Below are 23450 nucleotides of genomic sequence, written 5' to 3' on the forward strand. Positions count from 1 at the left end.
AGATATGGCCCTCGGATGCCTGGAGTGATGGTCAATCACTGGCATCAACTTCTTGCAGCCAGTGCAAGGGTTAGAGCCTAGAGACCAAGGCATGCCCTAATACCAGGAGCTGGTATCCCAAACACCTGGGAACCAACACTACAAGAAACACTACATACATAATCGGTTAAACTTACTGTAAAGCTCTACTAACTATGACAAGTACACCAACTGTACACAAAAGACCAGAAAGGGGGAACAATTGCAAAGCAAGTCAACGCGCTCTGAGTCCCAATCATGAGCAGTAAGAAGGAACGGAGGGAGGTCAGGGGTGGCTCCATCCTTTCTATCATTGTGGAACAGCACATGGTAGCAGGGGGCACACACACAGCCCTGACAGGTACCACTAAGGGGAAAATGTCTGACTCTGGTGTACTGGGTGCATGCACATCTGGAGTGGAGTGGCTGTGTGCAACCGTGCGAAGAGGTAGCTAATCTCACTTAGTCTTAATGAGGTGTGAGATTAGATGGGATCAAATATGCACATAGCCGGTGTGGTGTTTTAAATCCGTTTCTCTCCGCTGCTTTATACCAACCGCTGCTTATGCTTGCTATGTTCAGGAGACTCTTGGTCACTATAGAGCTACGTGGTGTTAGTATCAGATCACTGGTCACAGGGTCCCGAAGGGAGGAAACGCAAGTGCACAAAACCCTGTCAGGCCTGCAGGGTGATGAGCAGCTGGGATACACGGATGCTGGTCATGCAGGTCCCAGTGAGAGTCCCCTTCCCCCCCTACAGGTGAGGGCAAACGGCTGAACACTGAAGGGGCTCTCAGAGATCAGGAAAGGGGCAGAAGAACTAGTCTTGACATTGTGACAGGTGCTGAGAGCTGTGTGGAGAGGGTCACCAAATTTGAGGGGGGAAGGGAAGAGAGACATGAGGGTGGGTGAGGGGGAAGAGAAGGAATCCAGCCGCGGGGGAGGAGAGATGAGGACCATGGGCAAACAGCAGATGAGCTCAGCTGCACCCGATGCAGCTCTACGTGTAAGGAGACTAGCAGGAGCCCAGCTCCTCGAAGGGAGGGAGACATGGGGCAGAAATGGCAGTACATGAGCCAGGCGGTCGCTGCAGGCCGTGGTGACAACAAGGCCAGCAGAGCTTTGGGTTGCAGACACAGAGTCAGGGCCGGAAGTGGACAGCCCCTTTCCACAGGACTCAGGAAGATGGTGGGCAGTTCTGGGAGCCCCAGCACCCAGGAGACACTGACAGATGGGAGGAAGCCCCCTGCAAAGCCAGGCAGCAGTGGGGAGCAGGGGCTAAGTCAGAGGATGGATCTGCAGCTAGTGAGGTGGCCAGGGGACAGGTAGCAGATGCCTGCAGGGTGTGAGCCCCATGGGGCATCATCAGGAGTCCCCGACAGCAAGAGGTAGGTCGCTCTGCAGCCCTGAGCTTCACATGCCGGGCTGGTGCTCAGCCCAGGAGCAGCAGAGGCAGGGCCCAGCTTAGCTCTGCCCTGTGGACAGTGGAGCCAGACCCCTCCCCTGCAAAGGCCCAACGTGGGGGCCATGTGGGGGACAGACCCAGGACAGATTCATGCACTGTGGGCCTTTCCCTCCGGGTGAGCACTCCGGGGAGCTCTGCTTCCCAACCCTGCAGACAGTGCTCTGCGGAGTGAGGGCCAAGGAGCGCTGGGGGGCTGAGGGAGGACATGGGGGAGGGCACCTGGGGAAATCCCTAGGCTCCTTTCAATTTCTCCCCTCTAATGTTAAAAGCAGAAAACAAACGCTTGATCTCTGTAACTGCTATGTCCACACCCGCTGCAGCCTGCCCTGGACCCCACCCTGCATCACACTGCAATCTCCCCCTCTCTGGATTGCACCCCCACCAGCCTCCGCACACACTGCACCCTGCTGCAACCCCCCGCCCCCCCCCCCGCACCCCCCCTCGCTCCCCACCCCCCTCCACCCCCCCCCCCCCCCCAGAGCCAGCTCCCATCCCCCTTCATCTGTGGGAGATGGACTGACTACTGCAACTGGCCCCCCAGGCACTCCCTTCACCCCCCCGCCCTGCCCCCGGAGTGAGGGAACATCCCCTGGGACGCGCAGATGACAGGTTCTGTCTCACAGAGGAGCGTGGGGGCTGGGGAAGGAGGCAGCTGGCTCTCATCAATCCTTGCTCGTTAATTCTCTCTCCCTCTCTCAGGGCAGGGAGACCCTCAGGCCTGGCTGCTATAGCACAGCCAGGAATGCACAATGCCCAGGCCTGCACCGGGGCAGGGTGGGACAATGCCAGCAGCCCTTTCCGCACTCCCTGGACTACCATTCCTCCCCCACCCCAAGACTGGAGGAAAGTCCCTAGACAGGCAGGGCAGGGTGCCTGGTCTCTGGGAGAGCAAGGATCCTGCAGTGCTGCAGGGGAGCTGCAGATGGACACAGAGATGGGTATCATCTCAAACTCCGCTCACTGCCATTGCATGACTGGGGGTGGGGGTACCCAGTCACCCCTTCTCAGCAGAGCCACCCTGAGACCTGGCCCCAGGGTGCCCTAGGAGGGCTTTGCCAGCCAGACAGTAGGGGGGCATCAGGACAGGAAGAGATTTGTCCCCTTGCCCTTCCTTCCAGAATCCCAGCACCCAATCTCTGCTCATGCTGCCTTGACACCCACTTCTCCAGCTCTCTGACCCCTCCCATCTTATCCCCCCGAACCCCCTTTCTCCTCACTCTCTGCTGAGTGCTGCCGGGCTCTTCCTGCCCTGCTCATCCCTGTCTGGCAGCATCCCTCAGGGTCCTGCCGTGCCCCCTCTTCTCCATCTGGCCTACATCTTCTGATCCTACTCCTGTGCCAACGTTTCCCCCTCCCCATCCTCTCGGGAACCCATCCCTCTACCCCCTCCCCCACTGACCTGTCTCCCCTGCACAGCCATGATCCCAGAGCTGCCCCGCTTCCAGCCCTCATGGAAGGGCAGGGTCCCGATCTCTAAGGCACTATGCATGCCTGTGTGGCTAGAGTTCCTCACAGCCTGATACCATGGGAGCCTGGCACAGCTGCACCCTGTAGCAATACACACTAACCTCTGTGGCGGATCAGAGACAAGGGCTCTTCCTTCGTATGACACCAAAGCCACGGCACTGACCAACACCCACCAGCCCCCACAGGGCCAGGAGCCACCCCAGGAGCAGCCAGGCAAGTCAGACACCACAGTGCTGTCCAGGAAGACCCACCCTGCCAGCCTCACCTGCTCTCCCCATGGTCACTCTCAGCTCTTCCCCCACATTGGGTTCCCTCTGTTCCCTCAGAGGGTGGGCAGGTGATTGAAATGACCCCAAAGGCCTCCCCAGCACAGAGTGGGCTGGCACCAAGCAGACGTAACCCTTCAGGATCCACCGCCTAGGCCTGGCCCAGCGTAACCCCTAACTTCTAGCACTGGGGGGAGCTCCAAGCTGCTCTCCTTGCAAAGAGCCAATCTCGGGGCCCTACCGCCACACACAATCTAGCTCTTCCCCAGAGCCTTCCCGAGGCAACTCTACAAATAGCTCCATAACAGCCCTGCTGGTCTAGCCAAAGCTGTCCCGCGAGAGCTCTGACCGGAGGCTGCTGGGGATTCCCTATACGGGGAGAGGGAGATGGGCTGCGGCAGTGTCAGGCACTGCACACGCTGAGCCCTTACTCTCCTGCAAGTTCCCAAGAACAGGGGCACTGCACCTGCCCTGAGACACAGCCCTCAGTGGGGTGGGGACAGCACTGCTGCAGCCAGCCCACAGGCTGTCTGGGGGTCACCTACACCTCTGTGGCTCAGTGGAGAATTGCGGGGGAACGCAAGGGGATCCTGGCTGCTGGGGATTTGGTATGTGGCCCATCATTCATGCTGCCTTTCCCTTCTCAGAACCACCTCTTCCTCCCATAACTGGACACTGCTGGAAAAGAGATGCCGGAGGGGTCCTAGGCCTAGGGATCCGTCCCAGGGAGGAAGGAGTTGGTTGGCAGACCAGGGCACCAGGTAAGTGGCAGGCTGGAGACAGAGAGGCGGCTGCTCCCAGGCCTGGATCCTCATTGAAGCAGACAGGTCGAGCTGCACACAGGAAGCAACCCTGCACACACACGTCTGCTCTCATTAACAGAGGAGTCTGTCTCCATCAGCTCTGAGTGGGCTCAGAGGCCTGGCCAAAACTGCCTTCCACCTCCTGTGCCAAAGCAATTCACCAGGAACCCAGGAGAGGGGGGTTTGGGGGGGACACATGCAAGGTGGGAGGGGCTGGCAGGCCAGGCTGGGGCGGGCATGCTGAAAGGGCAAGCGGCGCTACCAGCTGCCTTGGAACAGCAGCACCACACAGGCACTCACAGCCCCTTACTGCGCTCCTGTGCCTGTGTGGTGCTCTGAGCACCCCTTGCCTGCCCTGGGGCAGTATGGGGGGGGGGCAGCAGGCTATCAGGTATGGGCTGAGCTTCCTGGGTGAACTGCACACCAGACGATGGGGAGCTTTTCCCCGGCACACCCCCCCCCCAGGGTCAGGAGGGGAGCTGGCACCGGGGCTGCAGTGCCTAGGGCAGGAAGAAAGGCTGGGGAAATTGGTCCGTGCAGCAGGGGCCAGTTTCCAGGGGAGCGCAGCAGGTGCCATGGCAACGCAGATGGTGAGCGCTAGAGCGCACAGACTCAGGCCAGGCCCGGCCCCTGCCTCGACACAACAGCAGCTCCCCCGACACTCTGCGCCTATCCCCCAGCAATTCCTTGCCTGTCAGAATGGCCCTGGCTGACCCATTCCCTCACTGGCCTCGAGTGCCTCCACTCTCAGACTGTACCCAGCCTGCCCACCCTGCGCGGCTGGGAATTGGGTAAAGCCAGGGAGCCTGCAGGCCTAGGGCCTGGCCCACACTGCCCAGAATCCCAGCTCTGTACTGCTCAGAGGATGGACAGACGGGTGGGGTGGTGCCAGGCAGGCCCCCTTTCTGTCTGCCCCTGAAGCTGCCATAGACCGGGATGAATTTGTTCCAAGTCTCCCTGCTAACTCCGCGGCCTCAGCAAGAGAGCACACCCCCAGGGCACACTCTGCTGGCTTTCAGGCCTAGTCCGTGACCTCCCTCCCTCCCTCAGCCCAAGAAAGGAAAGGGGGGCCCCCTGATTAAGGGGGTGTTGTAGGAGCCAACAGCACAGAGAAGCAGCCCAGGCAGCATCTGCAGTGACTCCTGGCCCCAGTCTGCCAGGTGCATGAGATTCAGCCCCTCCCTATCAGGTGCTGAGGTCTGGGTCTGTTCACCTCCACATCAGAGCCCACGCTCTGGAAGGTCTCTAAAGGGGACTGATCTGGAGCAGGTGGCGACAGCGGAAAGGCCTTGCCAGGCCCCCTCATATGGTAGGGGAGAGGCCCAGGAGGGAGGCCTAAAGCCTCAGTGAGGCACAGGGGAGCAGGGAGAGGGTGAAGGTTCCTGTGGGCTGTCTGAGGCAGTGGCCTGTGCACCAAGGGCACAGGCCCAGAGAATTGTCAGGTAGAAGGGAAGTCAGAGAGAGGTACCCCAGAAGAAAAAGGGGTCTGGGGGGGTGTCTGCTTGATGTCAGCTTCCTTCTGCCCTCACCTGACCCATCCGAATTGGGCATTCTCACCTGGTGGGCTGAGGCCAAGCAGGAGGCGGGGGAGAGCTGATGCATGTGTGCTGGGGCAGCAGGCTGGGCACTTTCTCTTTTCACATTCATAGAAATGTAGGGCTGGATCTTTTCTTAAAAACTTCCATTGATGGTGATGTCACAACCTCCCTTGGAAGCCTGTTCCAGCGCTTAACTGCCCTGAGAGTTAGAAAGATTTTCCTAATAGCTAACCTAACTATTCCTGGCTGCAGGTGAAGTCCATTACTTCTTGTCCTGCTGCCAGTGGACATGGAGAACAACTGATTGCTGTCCTCTTTATAGCAGCCCGTAACATATTGAAAGACCGTTATTGGGTTCCCCCTCAGTTGTCTTTTCTCAAGAACAAACATGCTCAGTTTTTTTAACCTCTCCTCATAGGTCAGGTTTTCTAAACCTTTGATCATTTTTGTTTGTCTCCTCTGGAGTCTCTTCAATTTGGCCCCGTCTTTCCTAAAGAGCGGTGCCCACAACTGGACACAGCGCTCCAGCTGAGGCCACCAACAGTGCCAAATAGAGCAGGACAATGACCTCCTGTTCCTTACGTACCACACTCCTGATAACACACTCCAGAGTGATATTAGCCTTTTTCGCAACTGCAGCATACTGTTCACTAATATTCAGTTTGTGGTCCACTATATCCCCCAGATCCTTTTTAGCAGTACTACCAACTAGCCAGTTATTCGCCATTTTGTAGTCATGCATTTGATTTTTCCTTCCTAAGTGAAGTACTTTGCACTTGTCGATTACAGAACAATTCTCCAATTTGTCAAAGTTGTTTTGAATTCTAATCCTGTCCTACAAAGTGCTTGCAACCCCTCCCAGCTTGGTGTCATCAGCAAATTTTATAAGCATTTTCTTCACTCCAAGTCATTAATGAAAATATTGACTAGTACTGGACCTAGTACTGACCCTTGCAGGAGCCCACCTGATCCACCCTCCCAGTCTGACAACAAACCAGGGATAACTACCCTTTGAGTATGGTCTTTCAACCAGCTGTGCACCCGCCTTTTGGTAATTTCATCCAAACCACATTTCCCCAGTTTGCTTATGAGAATGTCATGTGGGACTGTGTCAAAAGCCTTACTAAAAATCAAGGTATATCACGTCTACTGCTTCCCTCCCATTCACTAGACCAGGAACCCTGTCAAATAAGGAAATTAGGCTGGTTTGGCATGGTTTGTTCTTCCTTCTAGTTTATCAATGTCCCTGTGAGCCCAACAGTGCAGTCAGTGGGGGCGGGGCCGGGGGGGTGTCTCTGCAAGGGGCCAAGGCACATTTGTGCACAGCCCCAAAATCACACGGATTGTGACTAACCACACTGCAAACCTGTGCCCATGACCCCTTCCCAGGTCTCTGCTCCCTTTGGGTTTGTGGCCTTGGAGAAGGAAGGCTCCCTTATGGGCTTTTCTCCTTTGAGCACCCGCTTCTGACTTGCCCAATTTGGAGGGGGAGTTACCTGAATTATGATCCCTTTTCTTCCTGGTAGGGAGCTACTGCCATCTCCACATTCCATGGCACCCTGGGCTGCTCTCTGTAGGGCAGCATTTCGTACCTGTGCCGAGTCTCCTGCTCTCCCTCTGGGGGACGTGGCTGCTTGCTGCATTTCTTCATCACTGAGCACAACAGGCCTGCCAGGTAGGGGGGCCTGTGAACAAAAGAGGCACTGGGTCCCTCCCTGACGCTCAGAAGAGGCTCCAGCAGGGGAACAGAAACATAATCAGAGGGAACAAGACAGACAGCAGGAGCGAAGGAAGCGAGCGCTTGGCACGTACAGTGCGGTAGGGGCAGGTCCTGCATAACAGCCTCAACGGCCTCCATCATAGCTAACAAGGGCTCCCGACCCACAAGGCAAGATCAGTGGCTGGCTGGAGAGAGAGGCAGAGCAGTCTTCCCCACTCCTCTCAGCTGGCACTGGGGCAGAGGTTTCAAACTAGCTCTTTCCCCTAGAGGTGCTGGAAACTGTCCTTTCCCTGGGGATTCCCCCCAGCCAGAGATATTCATCTTAGGGCCTCACTTGGCCATTGCTGTAGCTTCTGTAGCTGATTTGGTAGCTGGCCAGAGCTGTCCCTGCACCCAACGATACAGTCCACTACATCGCTTTCCTTTAAACCCTGCCCTTGTGACCCACGCAGCATCTAAGCCAAGATGGGTCTGACCACTTGGCCCTGGTTATCATGCCATGGGCAAGGCAGACGCTGCCCCCTTGACATGGGGCACCAGCCTGGCCATCTTTAGTATTGAGCAATCTGCCCTCTGGCTCACTAGCCCCTTACTGCCAGGGGCTTGCCTGGTGGTTTAAGAGAAGCTTACTGACTAAAGAATGGCCTAATTAGCCACAAATAAGAGTCACCCCAAGGGGCAGAAGAAACCAACAAGGGAAGCACAGAGGACAGTGTGACCTGAGCTTGCTGCACTTTGAGCAAGTAGAAGAAACTGAGGGGGCCCTTGGACTCTATAGCAGGGGAGAGAATGGAGGGTAAGTGGTCCCCATCAGACCTGGTCTCTAGGGTTTGTCCTGGCTAGGTGTGTTGGGGAGACATGGTAGCTAACACGGTTTGATACACAGGTGAGGTGGTGGAGCTGAAGCCTACACTCCAGGCTTCCTGGCCCAGCTAGTCACAAACAGAATCAGCTAAGAGGGGAGTTTTGGAGGGAGCGTGAGTGGCTTTCCTTCCAGGTTCAGCACTACTTGAGATGTTACGATGGCCAGTGACAGAACCTTGGTGATGACTTGCAATGGACGTGCCATGTTCTCTTTCCTACCAGGAGATAGAAGGGATTTCCTGTGCATGAATGCAAGTTGGTGGCTGAGCTGTAGAAAAAGATTCTTGGATTGGAGGAGCAAGTTGAGATGCTACTAAGAATCAAAAAGGCTGAAGAATTCCTAGACTGCCAGGTTTGGGAAACATCAGTACCTCAGGTTCAAGGAAGAAAGGAGCTGGCCACAAAGGAATCGGTGAGAGGCAGTCAGAGAGGGTGCCTGGCAGTTGTAACCACCAGAGGCGAGAGGTCATGACAGTATTTTACACGGTTGGAGACAGATGAAGATCAGCCAGCTGTGGCCACCAGAGAGAAAAGAAGCAGGAGGAATTTCACACAGTTAGAAGTTTCAAATTGACTGCCAGAGGCTGGCACTGGATGATGGGCGGTGGATCATGCAATAATAGCCCTGTTCTGTTCATTCCCCCGAAGCACCTGGTATTGGCCACTTTTGGAAGAGAGGATACTGGGCTAGAAATCCACTGGTCTGACTCAGTATGGCCGTTCTTATATTCTTATACCAAGTTCTCAATGTGGAAACTATGGAAGATCTCTCTTAAGATCCAGCAGTCCCAAAGGAATGGAAAGATGTACAGGACACACCTGGGCATGACAACTTGGCCCAACCTGTAAAACATGAAGCTGATCTGCAAAGAGTTTTCCAACCATCCAAAGAAGATGGATAATCCTTGTTGGAGATTCGATACTCAGAAGAATCAGAAAAACATTCTGTAAAGGACAGGTGGACAAACTGGACAGCATTCTCCCTTCCCAGGGCCAAGACGTAAGACCTCATTCTAAGACTGAATAATCTTCTGAAGTCTGCGTGGAAGGATCCATTGGTGATGATTCATAGTGGCACTAATAACACCGCATCCCGGGATATCTCACACATAGTAGATGACTTCAGAGAACTCGGCAGCAAGCTGAAGAAGAATGTCCAAGCAATCTTCTCTGAGAGCCTTCCTGTCCCACAAACAAAGGAAGACAGAAAATTATGGAAGTGAATCACTGGCTAGGTAAGTGGTGAAGGGCTTTAGTTTTGTGGAACACTGGTCCACTTCTATGGAAAAATGGGGATGTATAATTTGGATGGTCTCCACCTCAGTAGAAGGGGAACCAATCTCCTTGGGGACAGGCTGGCTAAAGTTGTCGGGGTGTGTATGTTAAACTAATAGCAAAAGGGAAGGGCAAAAAGAGGGAAGATATGAGCATTCAGCAGAAAACAAGAGGTTGAGAATAAATTAATCAAGGAACTAAAGGACATGAAGAGAAGAAAATATTAAATTACCTATACACCAATGCTAAGAGCCTGAGTAACAAACAAAAGGAACTGGAATTACTCGTTTATGTGCATAAATTCGATGTCATTGGTACTACTGAAAACTGATGGGATGATTCACACAATTGGAATGTTACAATCAAGGTTATAACCTATTTAGGAAAGATGGAGTGGGCAGAAGGGGAATGGCACTCTATGTCAGAAATGGCATTACCTGCTTCCGAGTCACTGATAGGACATAAAGAAAGTGATCTTGAATGCTTAACAGCTATAGCTCAAGATGGGGTATTAGTTGGTGTCTGCTACAGACCATCAAATCACAGTAGGGAACAGAATGACCAACTCCTAAATGCATCTATCTATAATGTGCAGGGGAAAAAACTTGTGTGATCATGGGGGACTTCAATGTGAGTGACGTATGCTGGAGGTCTCATGACACCAGGACTAAAAAGACCCTTGGAATTTCTAAACATTATCAATGACAATTTCCTAATTCAAAAACTTTTGCAGCCAACAGGGGGGAATTCTATATTAGACCTTGTCCTAACAGATAAAGATCACAGAACTAAAATTTAATGGTAGCATAGGTACAAGTGATCATATTTTGATCACATCTATACTGTGCAAGCAGAATAAAGTCCAGACCAATTATTTGGTCTTTGGGATGAGGAAATAGCGGGCGTAGAACCCCTTGCCCCTGAACTCCTGAGGAACCTCCTCTATTGCCCCTAGAGCGAGGAGCAATTGCACCTCCTGCAAGAGGAGTTGCTCGTGAGAAGGGTCCCTGAAGAGGGATGGGGAAGAGGGGTGAGAGGGAACAGAATTGGATTCACAAAGAGGAGTAAGGATCCGAGACTGAAACTGATGCTCCGTCCTCGGGCGCATCTTCAAAAGTTTGGCTTCGGGTCCGGGGGCTGTTTGGCCGAACCCTGGCCTTGGCCTGAGGACTGTGGCGGGCGCCTCCTATTATTTCTGCCCCATCTCCTTGACGAGTCTCACCTAGGAGCCCAGAGTAGAAGCGGGACGGGTCCTGAGGCTTAAAAGGCTTTCTTTGAGGTGCAGGGGTGTAGATCCCCAAAGACTTCAAAGTTGCCCACGAGTCCTTAAGGCTGTGCAGGCGAGAGTCCATATTTTGGGCGAACAGGCCCACACAGTCAAAGGGGAGGTCCTGTATTGTGTTCTGGACCTCAGGTGGTATCCCTGAGACCTGGAGCCACACACTGCGCCTCATTGTAATGGCGGTGGCCATGGTCCGCGCTGCCGAGTCCGCCGCGTCTAACACGGCCTGGAGGGAGGTTCTGGAGACCACCCTGCCCTCCTCAAAGAGTGCGCTAAAGTCCTTGCACGAGTCAGCCAGGAATAACTCCTGGAATTTTGCCACTCGAAGCTGGAGCCTCCCAGTTGAGTAGACCTTCCGGCCGAAAAGGTCCAGCTTCTTAGCGTCCCATGACTTAGGTGCAGGACCCAGCTGTCCTTGCTGCTCTTTGTTGTTTGCTGCATTGACCACCAGAGTCCCCGGTTGGAGGTGGGTGAAAAAGTGTTCGTACCCTTTCTGCGGCAAGAAATATCGGCTTTCCACCCCTTTAGCGGTGGGTGGTATCGAGGCCGGGGTCTGTCAGAGCACCTTAGTGGTGTTTTGGATCATTCTTATGAGGGGCAAGGCCACCCTAGAAGGACCCTCAGGGGCAAGGATGTCGACCATCGAGTCAGACTCCTCCATGACCTCCTCTGCCTGGAGATTGAGGTTAAGGGCCATCCTCCTAAGGAGGTCCTGGTGTCCATCACCGGTAGGGTGGTGGTGGTGCCTGCCACCGCCTCGTCTGGCGAGGCCCATGGGACAGGGTCTTCCTGCCCTTCTGGCTCTCTGCAGGCCGGGTCAGGTACCTTGGAGCCTCTCGTGACTGGAGGTGGCTCTAGTGTCACTGATGGTGCTGGTTCGGGTGCTGCGCCTGAGCAGGACAGCCCAGAGTCCCTGTCTTGTGCGGGATCCTCAGGAGCCCTGGGGGTGTGGCGAGCCAGCAATGTTGCTGGGGGGTGGGGGCACGGGGTGCAGATGCCACCAATGCCAGCTTGGAGCCCTGAGCCTGGGGGTAGGCCCAGGGAATCCAAAAGGGCCATTAGACTGGGCCCTGCCACTGGGGTGGCCAGGTAACCGCCGGTGCCGAGGATTCCACTGGTCTGCGGTGCTGGGAGCGGAAGTGGCTGCATTGAGAGACAGAAGACTCAGTGTCTGACTCGGACGAGCAGTCTGTGCCCAACCACGGGGGGGCAGAGTCGGACGGTGCTGGGGAGATGGCGAGCGGCACCGTAACATTATAGGCTTGCCACGATGATGAACCAGAGGCGGTGCAGCCATCGGTGCCGCAAAGGGTGCCAGAGCCACATGCAGTGCTGGGCTAGACGTTGAAGCCGGTGCCGCTAACGGTGCCGGGGCCCGCCCCTGTGTGGCTGGGACTGCGCCATCATGGCAGTGAGGTCTTGCACTGCCTTGTGGGTGTCTGGCGTGGAGGGAAGGTCGAGCTCTTCCTCCAGATCCTCCCGAGTCGGGGAGTCTATCAGCACTGGACTCGATGGGCCTCCCGTTGGGGCTGGAATCAACGGTGCCGGGTCTTGAGGCCCAGACCGTGGGTGTCCCGCCACGGGACGCACCCCGCTGGAGTCCCCTCGCGGCTTCTTGATGTGGGAACGACCCCTGTCCGCCTTCTTTTTCTTATGCGGCACCAGGGACTGTGAGTGGTGCCTCCTGGTAGCACTGGCCTTATGAGCCGGGGAGCGGCACCGGTGGTCCTTGGAGGAGTCCTTCCTCAGTGCCGGGACATCCCGCGCCGAGGCCGGGGCGCTGCGCACCGATGATGCCAGTGCCGCTTCCAGTGCCGGCTGTGGGCGGAGGGCCGACTCCATCAGGAGAAGGTTCAAACAATAGTCCCGCTCTCTCTTAATCCTGGGTCTGAAGCTCCTGCAAATTGGGCATTTATCTGTTCGATGGCCCTCTCCTAAGCACTTGAGACAGGCAGTGTGCGGATCACTTGTGGGCATAGGTTTCACACACCTCTTGCACGCCTTAAACCCCTGCGACCGAGGCATGCCCCGGTGCCTGGGGAAACTAGGGCCGGGGGAAAGCCCCCCAAAGTAAGCCCAACTAATCTAGAAACTAATATATAATGAACTAACAAGTATGTACAACTAGGAAAAGGAAACCACTAGGTAGGCACTTGCGAATGCAAGAGACTGAGCTGCTCCATAGACCGTCACTGGCGGCAAGAAGGAACTGAGCAGGCGGCGAGTCGGCAGGGACCTATATACACTGCCATAAAGGCGCCACTCCAGGGGTCTCCACAGCCGACCCGACGGGTACCACTGGGGGAAAAACCTCCTGATGACTGTGCACGCGGCGCGCGCACACTATTGGAATGGACATGAGCAATCACTCGAAGAAACAGGGAAGCTCAAGTAGGAGTAGAGAGGTTATCTTATCTCTGTATTTGGCACTGCTGCAACCACTACTGGAATATCATGTCCACGTCTGGTGCTCACAATTCAAGAGGATGTTGATAAATTGGAAAGGGCTCAGAGATGAGTCACAAGAATGACTAAAGGATTAGAAAACATGCCTTATAGTGACATACCCCAGCAGTTCAACCTATTTAGCATAACAAAGAGAAGGTTAAGGGGTGACTTGATTACAGTCTATAAGTACCTACCTGGGGAACAAATATTTAACAATGGGCTCTTCAATCAGACAAAGGTATGACATGATCCAATGACTGGAAGATGAAGCTAGGTAAATTCAGACTGGAAATAGGGTGTAATTTGTTAACAGAGGGAGTAATTAACCATTGGAACAGCTTACTGAGGGTCATAATGGATTCTCCATCACAGGCAATGTTTAAATCAAGGTTGGATGTTTTCTAAAAGCTCTGCTCTCGGAATTATCCTGGGGCAGTTCTATGGCCTGTGCTATGTAGGAGGTCATATTAGATTATCACGATGGTCCATGTAGTAGGAAGAGAGCCTGAGACATAAGCCCTTGTATCAGAGGCCTCATATGAGACAGGACCTGCTCACAGAATCTGGCAAGAACAGGGCTGATATTGCAGAAATACACATTCCTAAGAAGTGCTAATCACAGAGTACTCACACAAACACATCCCGATATTAAGTGGTACCAGAACATCCCGATGTCAAGGATCCCAAGAACAACAGGAACACACTGACCCCTCCTAAAAGAGAAGCTCAGAATGACAGTACGTAATAGAGATGTTTTGATTGAACCAACATGTACAAGGTGGTAATTAGCCACGTCAGGAGGCAGTGACTAACTATGTCAGAGGCAGTACGTAACTTGTTTGTATCAGGGTATAAAGATGTATCTCAGAGAGAGTATCTTTGTCAGCTGAGGGGGGGAATGAAAAGTCCCACCATTCACTGAATTGCGTCCATTGTCACGGGCATACGTGTCTTAGTCTGCCAGGTGCTAATACTGTACTTTGTCGACAATAAACCTGGCCTGGTGCCTTTGTACCTTAACAGATCTTGTGGTCATTGGGTGGTTCGCTCAAGGTCTGCTGTGCTATCTGTCTGCGCAGAGCTGAGGCAGCACACAGGAAGAACACACACACACAGCCAAACATCTGACCACAGTTCCTTCTGGCCTTAGAATCTATCTTGAAAGTCTACATGAGGTCTAGAATGTGTTAGCTGCCACACCTCACCTCCTTCCTAGACACCTTTTATCCTCACCAGGACAAACCCTAGCAGGTTCGGGACCCTGGATGTGCAGGCATCTTGATCCCACCAGTGGAAGTGTGCAGGGACCATTTGTTCTCTGTGGATCGGTAACAAGGCACTGCTGCTTAAAGGGAAGCTCTGAATCACTATCCAAACCCTCCTCCCAACTAGTGAACACAGGGAGAGAACAACTTGGGCAAAACAGGCAAGCAAGAGATGAGCAACCTGGTGAGGCTGAACAATGTACTTATTTAGGAGCAGGAAAGGTGCAGACAATAGTTCTTGAGATTTGGTGTGTATAGCTCACTGGGCCCTGTATGGGAGTAGTTCAGGGCAAGATCTGTGGGAATGCAGGGGAATCGGGAGAGGGAGCATGCTAGGGTCATGGGGCTCAGACTCTGAACACGCACATGTGCACGCGCGCACACACACACACACACCCCTTTCGCAAAGTAAGCTCTCTGTATTTGTTTGAGGACGTCTGCAATACAGGGTTTCATCTGGTATAAATAAAGTACAAAATCTTACAATGTCTTAATCATTATTTTAACAAAAATACTAAAAACTTAGTAAAAACTGAAACCAAAGGGGGAGGGGAGACTACCAATCACACGGGATCTCCATAAACCTTTGTAGAAACCGGAGTAAAAACATTTTCTCTGTATGATAAAAATTACTCCCTCCCTCCAAGGAGGGCAGCTGCAGAACACGGCGCCTGGGCAGGTGCCCCAGGGACAGAGGGTTGGGAACAGCCCCCACTGGGGGAGGCTGTATCCAGTCCACAGTGATGTCTCCCTCTGGATCGGGCCCAAGTGCCATGGCTCAGTAGCGTCCAAATGGATTGTTGTTCTGCTGTGGCTGTGTATCTGTTCAGATCAAACACAGAGTTAGACAATCACAGGATTCTGGTCCAGTTAGGAGATGCCCATCAGCTCTGCAATTCAGAGTCTGATTGTGAAGCGGAGGGGCTAGGTAGGCAAGAGAAGGGGGCTACCCAGGTCTTAGTCTGGGACACTGCACCTGTGTATCACTTGTGGCACTTGATGCTCTGCTCAGATGCCAGACACTCTGGTGCCAGCTCCTGGGGCTTAGGATAGCAGTACTATCAACATTCCACATGCTTCTGGAAAGGTGGGGATAAAGTGTGTCAAACCCAGCTCTCTGCGCCTCTTCTGCTCAGCTCCACACTGCTCCTTGGTGTGAACAATGTGGCACTGAAAGGGAGTGGGTAGCTGCCTAGGTGGTGAGGTTGGAAGCTGAATTATCCTCTGGGCTTTTCTCTTTTAAACAGAACACCCGTCACCCCTAGTTCTGTGCAGCACCCCCGCCATACAGAAACCCAAACCCCGCAACCGCCACCAGGTGGGTGCACAGCATGAGCTGCGCTGGGCCAGCTAACTACCCTGGAGTTCCCATCAATCATCTAACCTGAAGAAAACTTGGAAACTTCAGCTAGTGCAGAATTCAGAGGCTCACATCAACCAGGAGCATGTCAGCAGTGCTCACAGACCACACGGTCCCACTTACTATCCCGGTGCTGGTTTCAAGACCTATCTGGCTTGAGAGCAGGCTACCTTAGAGACCTGCCTCCCCTCAAACTCCAGCCCGACTGGGATGCTCTTGCTGATCACTTTAGATGCAGTGTGCTCCAGGGTTGGCTCCTGACTACAGGGCTCGCTAGCCCGTCGGGGCCAGACTGCCATGACTTGTTGGTTTACTGTCACCTGGTGAGTGGGAGCATTCAGAGTCTGTCATTCCATTACAAAATCCAGCCATACAGCATGCTGCTGGGCAGGCCCTCAGCAGGGCAAACCCAGCCCCAGCCCCAGCCCCAGCCCCACACTGGGAAAGCCTGCTGGTCACAGGGGCATTGGAGAGATGGTTTTTTCCCCCTCTACAAGTGTTTTAGTCAAATTCACTGCTCTTGAAGGCATCAGCCTGACAGTCCTGGAGACTAACGGTACAGCACAAACAACAGCAGCGCAAGCGTCTCCTGCCCCGGGTCTCATCTGAGTTGGACAGGGAGGAGCATGACTCACCCAATGCTTTGTGCTCTCTGCTGAGACTAACCAAAGGGAGTGATCTGTGCCAAGTGGGATGGTGCTTTCAGCGGTGTGGATGTGAGCACTTGGAACACAGCAGTCTCCAAGACACACTCTAGCTGGGCTATATCACTGGGGTTATCTCTAGCTACAGCCTCTTTCATACAGCAAGGAGGTTGCAAGGTTTCTGCTGGATACAAGACCTTGCCCCAGTTACAGCAATATGATCTACATGGGAGCATGCCCAGGCTCTCGGAAACTCCAGCTAGAGAAAAAGGAGCAACCCTTGGAGTGGTGCTTCTTACAGGGAATGTCACACACCTGTGCTCTGGGATCTGACTGGCCCCACATTCACTGCTGGTGCAATCTGGGGGGATGGTTTTACTCTATAAAGACCTTTATGATTTAGGGCCTGTCTACACTACAACTTTAAACTCAGTGGGTAACCAATTAGTGACATGGCCAGCTTGAAACACGGCTTGTGTCTGTGCACAACACAATCACTACTCAGGGAGGCATTGGCCTTGCCGCCAGAAACATAATTTTCTTCCTATAACCCAGTCCACAGGCTTTCTGCAGCGCAGACCTGCTAAAATCATGACAGTGTAACCTGCACGGCTGGTCCTCCTTCCTTTTCCATTCTGCAAGAGGGCAATGCATTCTGCGATGCCACCTGAGCTGCTGGTGCCACTCTGTGTGTGTTCTCCAGGTACTCTCCCCATCGCGAGGCCCTATGGGAGAGCAGCTCTGACTTTCAGGACTGCACTGACATGGCGAGGTAGCACAGCAGGTGAGTCCACACAGCAGCTCTTTATACAACTCAGCCCTGTTTATTGTAACCAGGACAGAAGAGAGATTCATGAGCTGGTTACAAAAATGATTATAGTTGTGCTGTAAACAGGTCCTTAGAGGCAGCCTCTCTCTGTACTTTCAGATTATCCCCTGGAGCCACACGCACTAGAAGCCCCTCAGATTGGACTAACTGGGAGCACTCAGCCCTAGAATTCACTTCCTCCACTGCAGAGGAGAACATGCTGCAAGGCCTAAGCTGTTTGCTCAGGCATTCTCAGAGGGACCAGGGCGATATGTGGTTAGGCTGATGGACATAGGTGCTGACTCCATGGGTGCTCCGGGGCTGGAACACCCACAGGGAAAAATTAGTGGGTGCTCTGCACCCACCGGCAGCCAAACTCCCCTCACCCCCCACCCCACCTCTCCTCCTCCCCCACCCTGAGCACGCCACATCCCCATTCCTCCACCTACCTCCCAGCGCTTCCCGGGACTTTCCGGGAGGAATGGGGGCGGGGGGGGACTTTGGGGAAAGGTTGGAATGGGGGCGGGGCGAGGGCGGGGCCAGGGGTGGGGTCGAGCACCCACCAGGAACAGTGGAAGTCGGCGCTTATGCTGATGGATAGCATTAATGTTGGTTGTTATTTAGTGTGGACTCTTCTAGAGGCTGATTGTAAATGCACTTTTTACATAGGAAAGATAAAACATGACTTCTGCAGTGGCATAGGTGTTCCTGGTGCTTTTCAGACAAAGAAAGTCACAGGCCCTGTCCTGTGAAGTGCACATTCTAGGGATCTATGTAAAGAAATCCAATCAACCAAGTCCACACAAGACTACCACGTGGTTGGTACTGAGCACTGCCAGATTTCAACCTGGAACCTAGAAGTGAAAGGCTCCGTAACTCAATCAGGCAACCAGTCATGTCACGATACAGGGTGGAAATGGTGGCCTAGATGGGAAAAGGACCATTTACCCCAGTCACCAACCACCCTGCGCCTCCGAATTCTTTTTCTTGACTGTCACTATGGCTCTCAACACCTTGGAGAAACTCTGCAATCTCACTTGCATCTCCCTGGCTTGCTGTATAATGCAGCCCCAGTGAAGCACATACAGGCACTGGAAGGAATATGTAACAGCCCATAAAGGAATATCTAATAGTCCCTGCAGTCTCACCCTCATAAGGGAAAGAATGCTGGAGGGGCCGGAATCCAATTTTAAATTATATACAGAAAACTGCAAAGTTTTTGCATCACTGTGTTCGATGGTTCTGCTGCACTGAGATGGGGTCACTTGGGGCAGGGTTCGATGCACCTGGGCACAGCTGGGAAGTAAGGCAGCATATGTTTCATGCAGCATTCCTTTGGGCAGGGCTCTGGCTTGGGTGTTGAATAGTTTAATTGCCAGTTTAATTGTATAAAATTACTGACGTGATCCCTACAACAGCAGGGTGGTCTGGAGGACTGACCATGTCCTGAATAAAGCACCTCCCTGGCTGCCCCATCAGGCACGAGCTCCAGAATTTATACTGCCGTTGAGATCGTTGGGAGCCAGCAACGATGGAGGCAGTGGCACTGACACAGTGGTACATCCAGAAAAGCAGACCTGACACGTTTGGGAGAGCTGCCCGACTGCCTCCACAGACACTGCTGCCCTGGCCCCTCTGTCTGCAACAGGTCTAGAAGGCTGCTCACTTGGTTGGTAGTACTTTGCACCCTCGATAATCTGTATGTTATTCCCTGATAACCAGAAACTTCTATGCTCAAACTCTGTTCATTATTTTTTTTTAACATCATCTTAATAACATTTTTAAATCTGTGTGCTCCTCTCTCTGCCTGCGGCTCTGGCACCACTAACAGCAGCTATGGTCATAAGAACATAGGAATGGCTATACTGGGTCAGACCAATGGTCCATCTAGCCAAGTATCCTGTCTTCTGACAGTGGCCAGTGCCAGGTGCTTCAGAGGGAATGAACAGAACAGGGTAGTTAATGCATGATCCAAACTCAGCTTCTGGCAGTCAGAGGCTTAGGGACACCCAGACATGGGGTTGCATCTCTGACCATCTTGACTAATAGCCATTGATGGACCTATCCTCCATTAACTTACCTAATTCTTTTTTGAACTCTGTTACAGTTTTGGCCTTCACAACATCCCCTGGCAATGAGTTCCACAGGTTGGCTGTGCTTTGAGTGAAGAAGTACTTCCTTATGTTTGTTTTAAACCTGCAGCCTATTAATTTTATTGGGTGACCCCTGGTTCTTATGTTATGTGAAGGGATAAATAATACTTCCTTAATCACTTTCGCCACACCATTCATGATTTTATAGTCCTCTATCATATCCCCACCCTTAATCGTCTCTTTTCCAAGCTGAACAGTCCCAGTCTTTTTAATCTCTCCTCATGTGGAAGCTGTTCCATACCCATAATCATTTCTATTGCCTCTCTCTATACTTTTTCCATTTCTAATACATCTTTTTTGAGATGGGGCAACCAGATCTGGAGATAGTATTTAAGGTGTGGGCGTACCATGGATCTATATAGTGGCATTATGATATTTACTGTCTTACTGGCTACCCCTTTCTTAATGGTTCCATTTTGTTTGCTTTTTTGACCACCACTGCACTTTGAGTGGATGTTTTCAGAGAACTATCCACAATGACTCCAAGATCTCTTTCTTGAGTGGTAACAGCTAATTTAGATCCCATCATTTGGTATGAATAATTGGGATTATGTTTTTCAATGTGCATTACTTTGCATTTATTAACAATAAATTTCATCTGCCATTTTCTTGCCCAGTCATCAGTTTTATGAGATTCCCTTTGTAACTCTTTGCAGTCTGCCTGGGACTTAACTATCTCGAGTAACTTTGTATCATCTGAAAACTTGGCCACCTCACTGTTTACCCCTTTTTCCAGATTATTTATGAATATGTTGAACAGCACTGGTCCCAGTAAAGATCCCTGGGGGACACCATTAATTTACCTCTTTCCATTCTGAAAACTGACCATTTATATCTACCCTTTATTTCCTGTCTTTTAACCACTTACTGATCCAGGAGAGAACCTTCCCTCTTATCCCATGACAGCTTACTTTGCTTAAGAGCCTTTAGTGAGGGTCCTTGTCAAAGGCTTTCTGAAAGTCTAAGTACACTATATCCACTGGATCACCCTTGTCCACGTTTGTTGATCCCCTCAAAGAATTCTAATAGATTGGTGAGGCAAGATTTCCCTTTACAAAGTCATGTTGGCTCTTCCCCAACAATCCGTGTTCACCGAGAGATGATGTGTAAAGAGACAGAGAAGCCTGGGCTTGCCCTCCCCTCGCTATCACTTTACACTAGGGCCTGTTCTATGGAGAAAGACACTTTGGGTGGGGCAGGGAGAAGAGTAAGAAAAACGAAGAGTGCTAATTTCTTACTAGAGAGTTGCTGCTGAAGCTGTCGGACCAGGGCAGCTGTTTGCTGCTGCTGCTGCGTCTGCTGGAGACCCTGGCGCTGGAACTAGAAAGAGAGAAACATGATTAACAAGTGCCACTAGGCTTGTGGGGACTCAGCATTCACACAGGCAGCCAGCAAATCCTCCCCGTGTTAGGCAGCAGCTAGTGGGGTGGAGAAGGAGAGTGCTGCAGGGAGCAGGTAGGAGGATCTATGGATGGCTGGGCTATGATGAATGACTCTTCCCCTCTAGCTCTGTGACACACTTACAATGGGCTGTTGAGGAGGAAGAGCCTGCATCCCCAGGCCAGGAGGCTGGCCCTGGGCTTGTGGCTGAGGGACTGTGGACACCTGTGGCTGTTGCTGTGGTGGTGCCTGTTGCTGCTGCTGTTGTTGTTGTTGTTGTTGCTGCTGTTGTTGTTGTTGTTGCTGCTGCTGCTGCTGTTGCTGCTGAAAAAAAAGAAGCAGAAGAGACCATTAGGGATGTGTCATGGGGAGGGCTATACAATAAGACAGTCAGCCTAGGGAATACTACAGGGAAAAATCTGTAATTCAATAAACAAACAGTGACCTTCCCAGGCTGCCCCTCAACTTTATTGATGGTGATGTTTGGGAAAAGTCTGGACCCGCTTTTTTTCCTTTAATTGAAAAAGCAAAGAACAAAATAAAAGGGTAAACATGCATGCGATGTTGTGTGCATGAAGAAATTACTCACCTTGTGCAGTAACGATGGTTCTTCGAGATGTGTGTCCCTACAGTGCTCCACTGTAGGTGTGTCTGCGTCCCTGCGCGGCTGATCGGAGAGCTTTGGTAGAAGTGTCCATTCAGCCTGCGCATGCGCTGCCCTACCCGCTCATGCCCTGCCACGAGGCTAACCAGTGTTGCTCAGGTGAACCCCTCCTCAGTTCCTTCTCTACTGCAAAGTGAATGATGAGAACTCCGAAGTAGAAGGGAGGAGGGTGGGTCGTGGAGCACCGATAGGGACACACATCTGCACAAGGTGAGTAACTTCTTCTAGTAGTGTTCCTATGGGTGCTCCATTGTAGGTGACTCCCGAGCAGTATCCCCTACTGGAGGCTGTGGCTTTGGAGTCGAGTCTCTGATGGATGATAGTACCACGGTGCCAAATCTGGCGTCTGCAGCAGAGTCCCCAAGGCTGGCATGATGTTCAGCAAATGTATGCGCAGATGCCAAGGTAACCGCTCTGTAGATTTCTGATACAGGGATACCCTTGGAGAAGGTGACGGATGAGGAAACCAATCTCGCAGAATGTGTGAGATTGTAGATGGGGTGCTAAATTGCACATCTGATAACAGAGTTTGATAGTTTGAGACCCATTTAGAGAATTTTTGAGCTGAAATCGCTATGCCTCTAGCCCTGTCCATGACAGAGAGGAAAAGTCTTGGAGATTTTCTAAAAAACTCTTGTCCTGTCCAAATAATAGGCCAAGGTTCTCCTTACATCGAGTGTATGGAGGATGGCTTGGCCTATTATGCTGGTGAGGCTTGGGTTAAAAGGCTGGAAGGTGAATGAGTTGGTTCACATGAAATGTGGAAGTCACCTTGGGTGTGAACTTCGGATGTGGTCTAAGCAAGACTTTGTCAGGGAAGAACACTGTGAAGGGGGGATGCGCCATAAAGGTTGCTATCTCCCATATCCTTCTTGTCGAGGTAATGGCGATAAAGAACGCCGTCTGTGACACTGCACCCCATATTCTTCATAGTGATATTATTATGATATGGTTATAGCATAATTATGATGCATTTTATGCAAGATAAGTCATGTGAGGTGTCATTGAAAAAAAGGTATGATTTGCTTAATATGATTATTCTATTTGTATGCATGTATCATTTTTGTATCTGAAGTTATGAATGTGGACTATGTATCTATATTTCAAATGTAGTTACACCTGGGTAACGCCCACTAGACAAGCTGCTGTCAGTCTAGAAAGCTGGTTGGAAACGGCCTATTCAGGCGAATGTGCCATTAGGGAGAACAATAGGCATTAAGAGAAGCTTATCTCCCACCTGGTGAGCCTTACTGAGAACACCACAGACAGCCTGTGAATGATGGCTGCTATGACTATACAAGGACATGTGACCAGGCCCCATGATGCTGGTCTCCATCTTGGGATGTCAGTGTTTTTCCACAGACTGGTCTGGGAACCAAGCTTGAGAACAAAGGGTTCCCGCCATATGCTAAGGCTATACAAGGCAGGGAGTGACATCATCTGGAGTTCTTCATTCCCAACACAAGAAAACTCCTGGAAACACCTGAGGAACAAAGACTGACCTGGGGGAAGTGCTGGACCCAGGCTAAAGGGATTTCTGGCCTGTGTACGAAAGACCTGGGGATTCCAAGCTGTAAAGCAAGTGCAGCTTGCCCCTTAAGAATCTGCAGCCTGCTGGTATCATCTCTTAGGGTGAGACTCTGCTAATTCATATCCAGTCTATTTAGTATATTAAGCTTAGTTTGCGTTTTTTGTTTATTTGCTAGGTAATCTGCTTTGATCTATATCTTTGACCATATCGGTGCATATAACAAAATTCATTCCACACATGTGTGGGGAAAATTAGAGGGAACACTGTTTAGGAGTACAGGTAGAGTGGCCGCATCCAGGGTAACTTTTTTGAACTGGCACCAGATCTGGAAACTAGTCCACTTCTATAGGCAAGTACGATGGGAGCCACTTTCCTAGTGTGCAATAACACTTCCTGTACCTCTTCAGAGCATGATGTTTCTATGCGCTGGAACCATGAAGGAGCCAGGCTTTGAGCCATAGTATCCATAGGTTGGGATGGAGAGTGTTTCTCTCATTCT

At 52.0% G+C, this 23450-nt stretch overlaps 1 protein-coding gene across 1 annotated transcript in view; it reads right to left on the reverse strand.

Moving 5' to 3' along the window:
• Window positions 1-14815: 14815 nt before the first annotated feature.
• The window catches only part of MED12 (mediator complex subunit 12), a 67854-nt gene continuing 59219 nt past the window's right edge, over window positions 14816-23450 (reverse strand). The window contains exons 40-42 of the mRNA XM_029911866.1: window positions 20901-21080; window positions 20615-20696; window positions 14816-15233 (exon numbers count right to left, since the gene is read on the reverse strand). Of these exons, the coding sequence (XP_029767726.1) occupies window positions 15190-15233; window positions 20615-20696; window positions 20901-21080 (306 nt within the window). The 3' untranslated portion in view covers window positions 14816-15189. The remainder of the gene's footprint in view (window positions 15234-20614; window positions 20697-20900; window positions 21081-23450) is intronic.

The sequence above is a fragment of the Terrapene carolina genome, unplaced genomic scaffold (genome assembly GCF_002925995.2).
Source record: "Terrapene carolina triunguis isolate 2854851 unplaced genomic scaffold, T_m_triunguis-2.0 Scaffold131, whole genome shotgun sequence".
In the NCBI taxonomy this organism is placed as follows: Eukaryota; Metazoa; Chordata; order Testudines; family Emydidae; genus Terrapene; species Terrapene triunguis.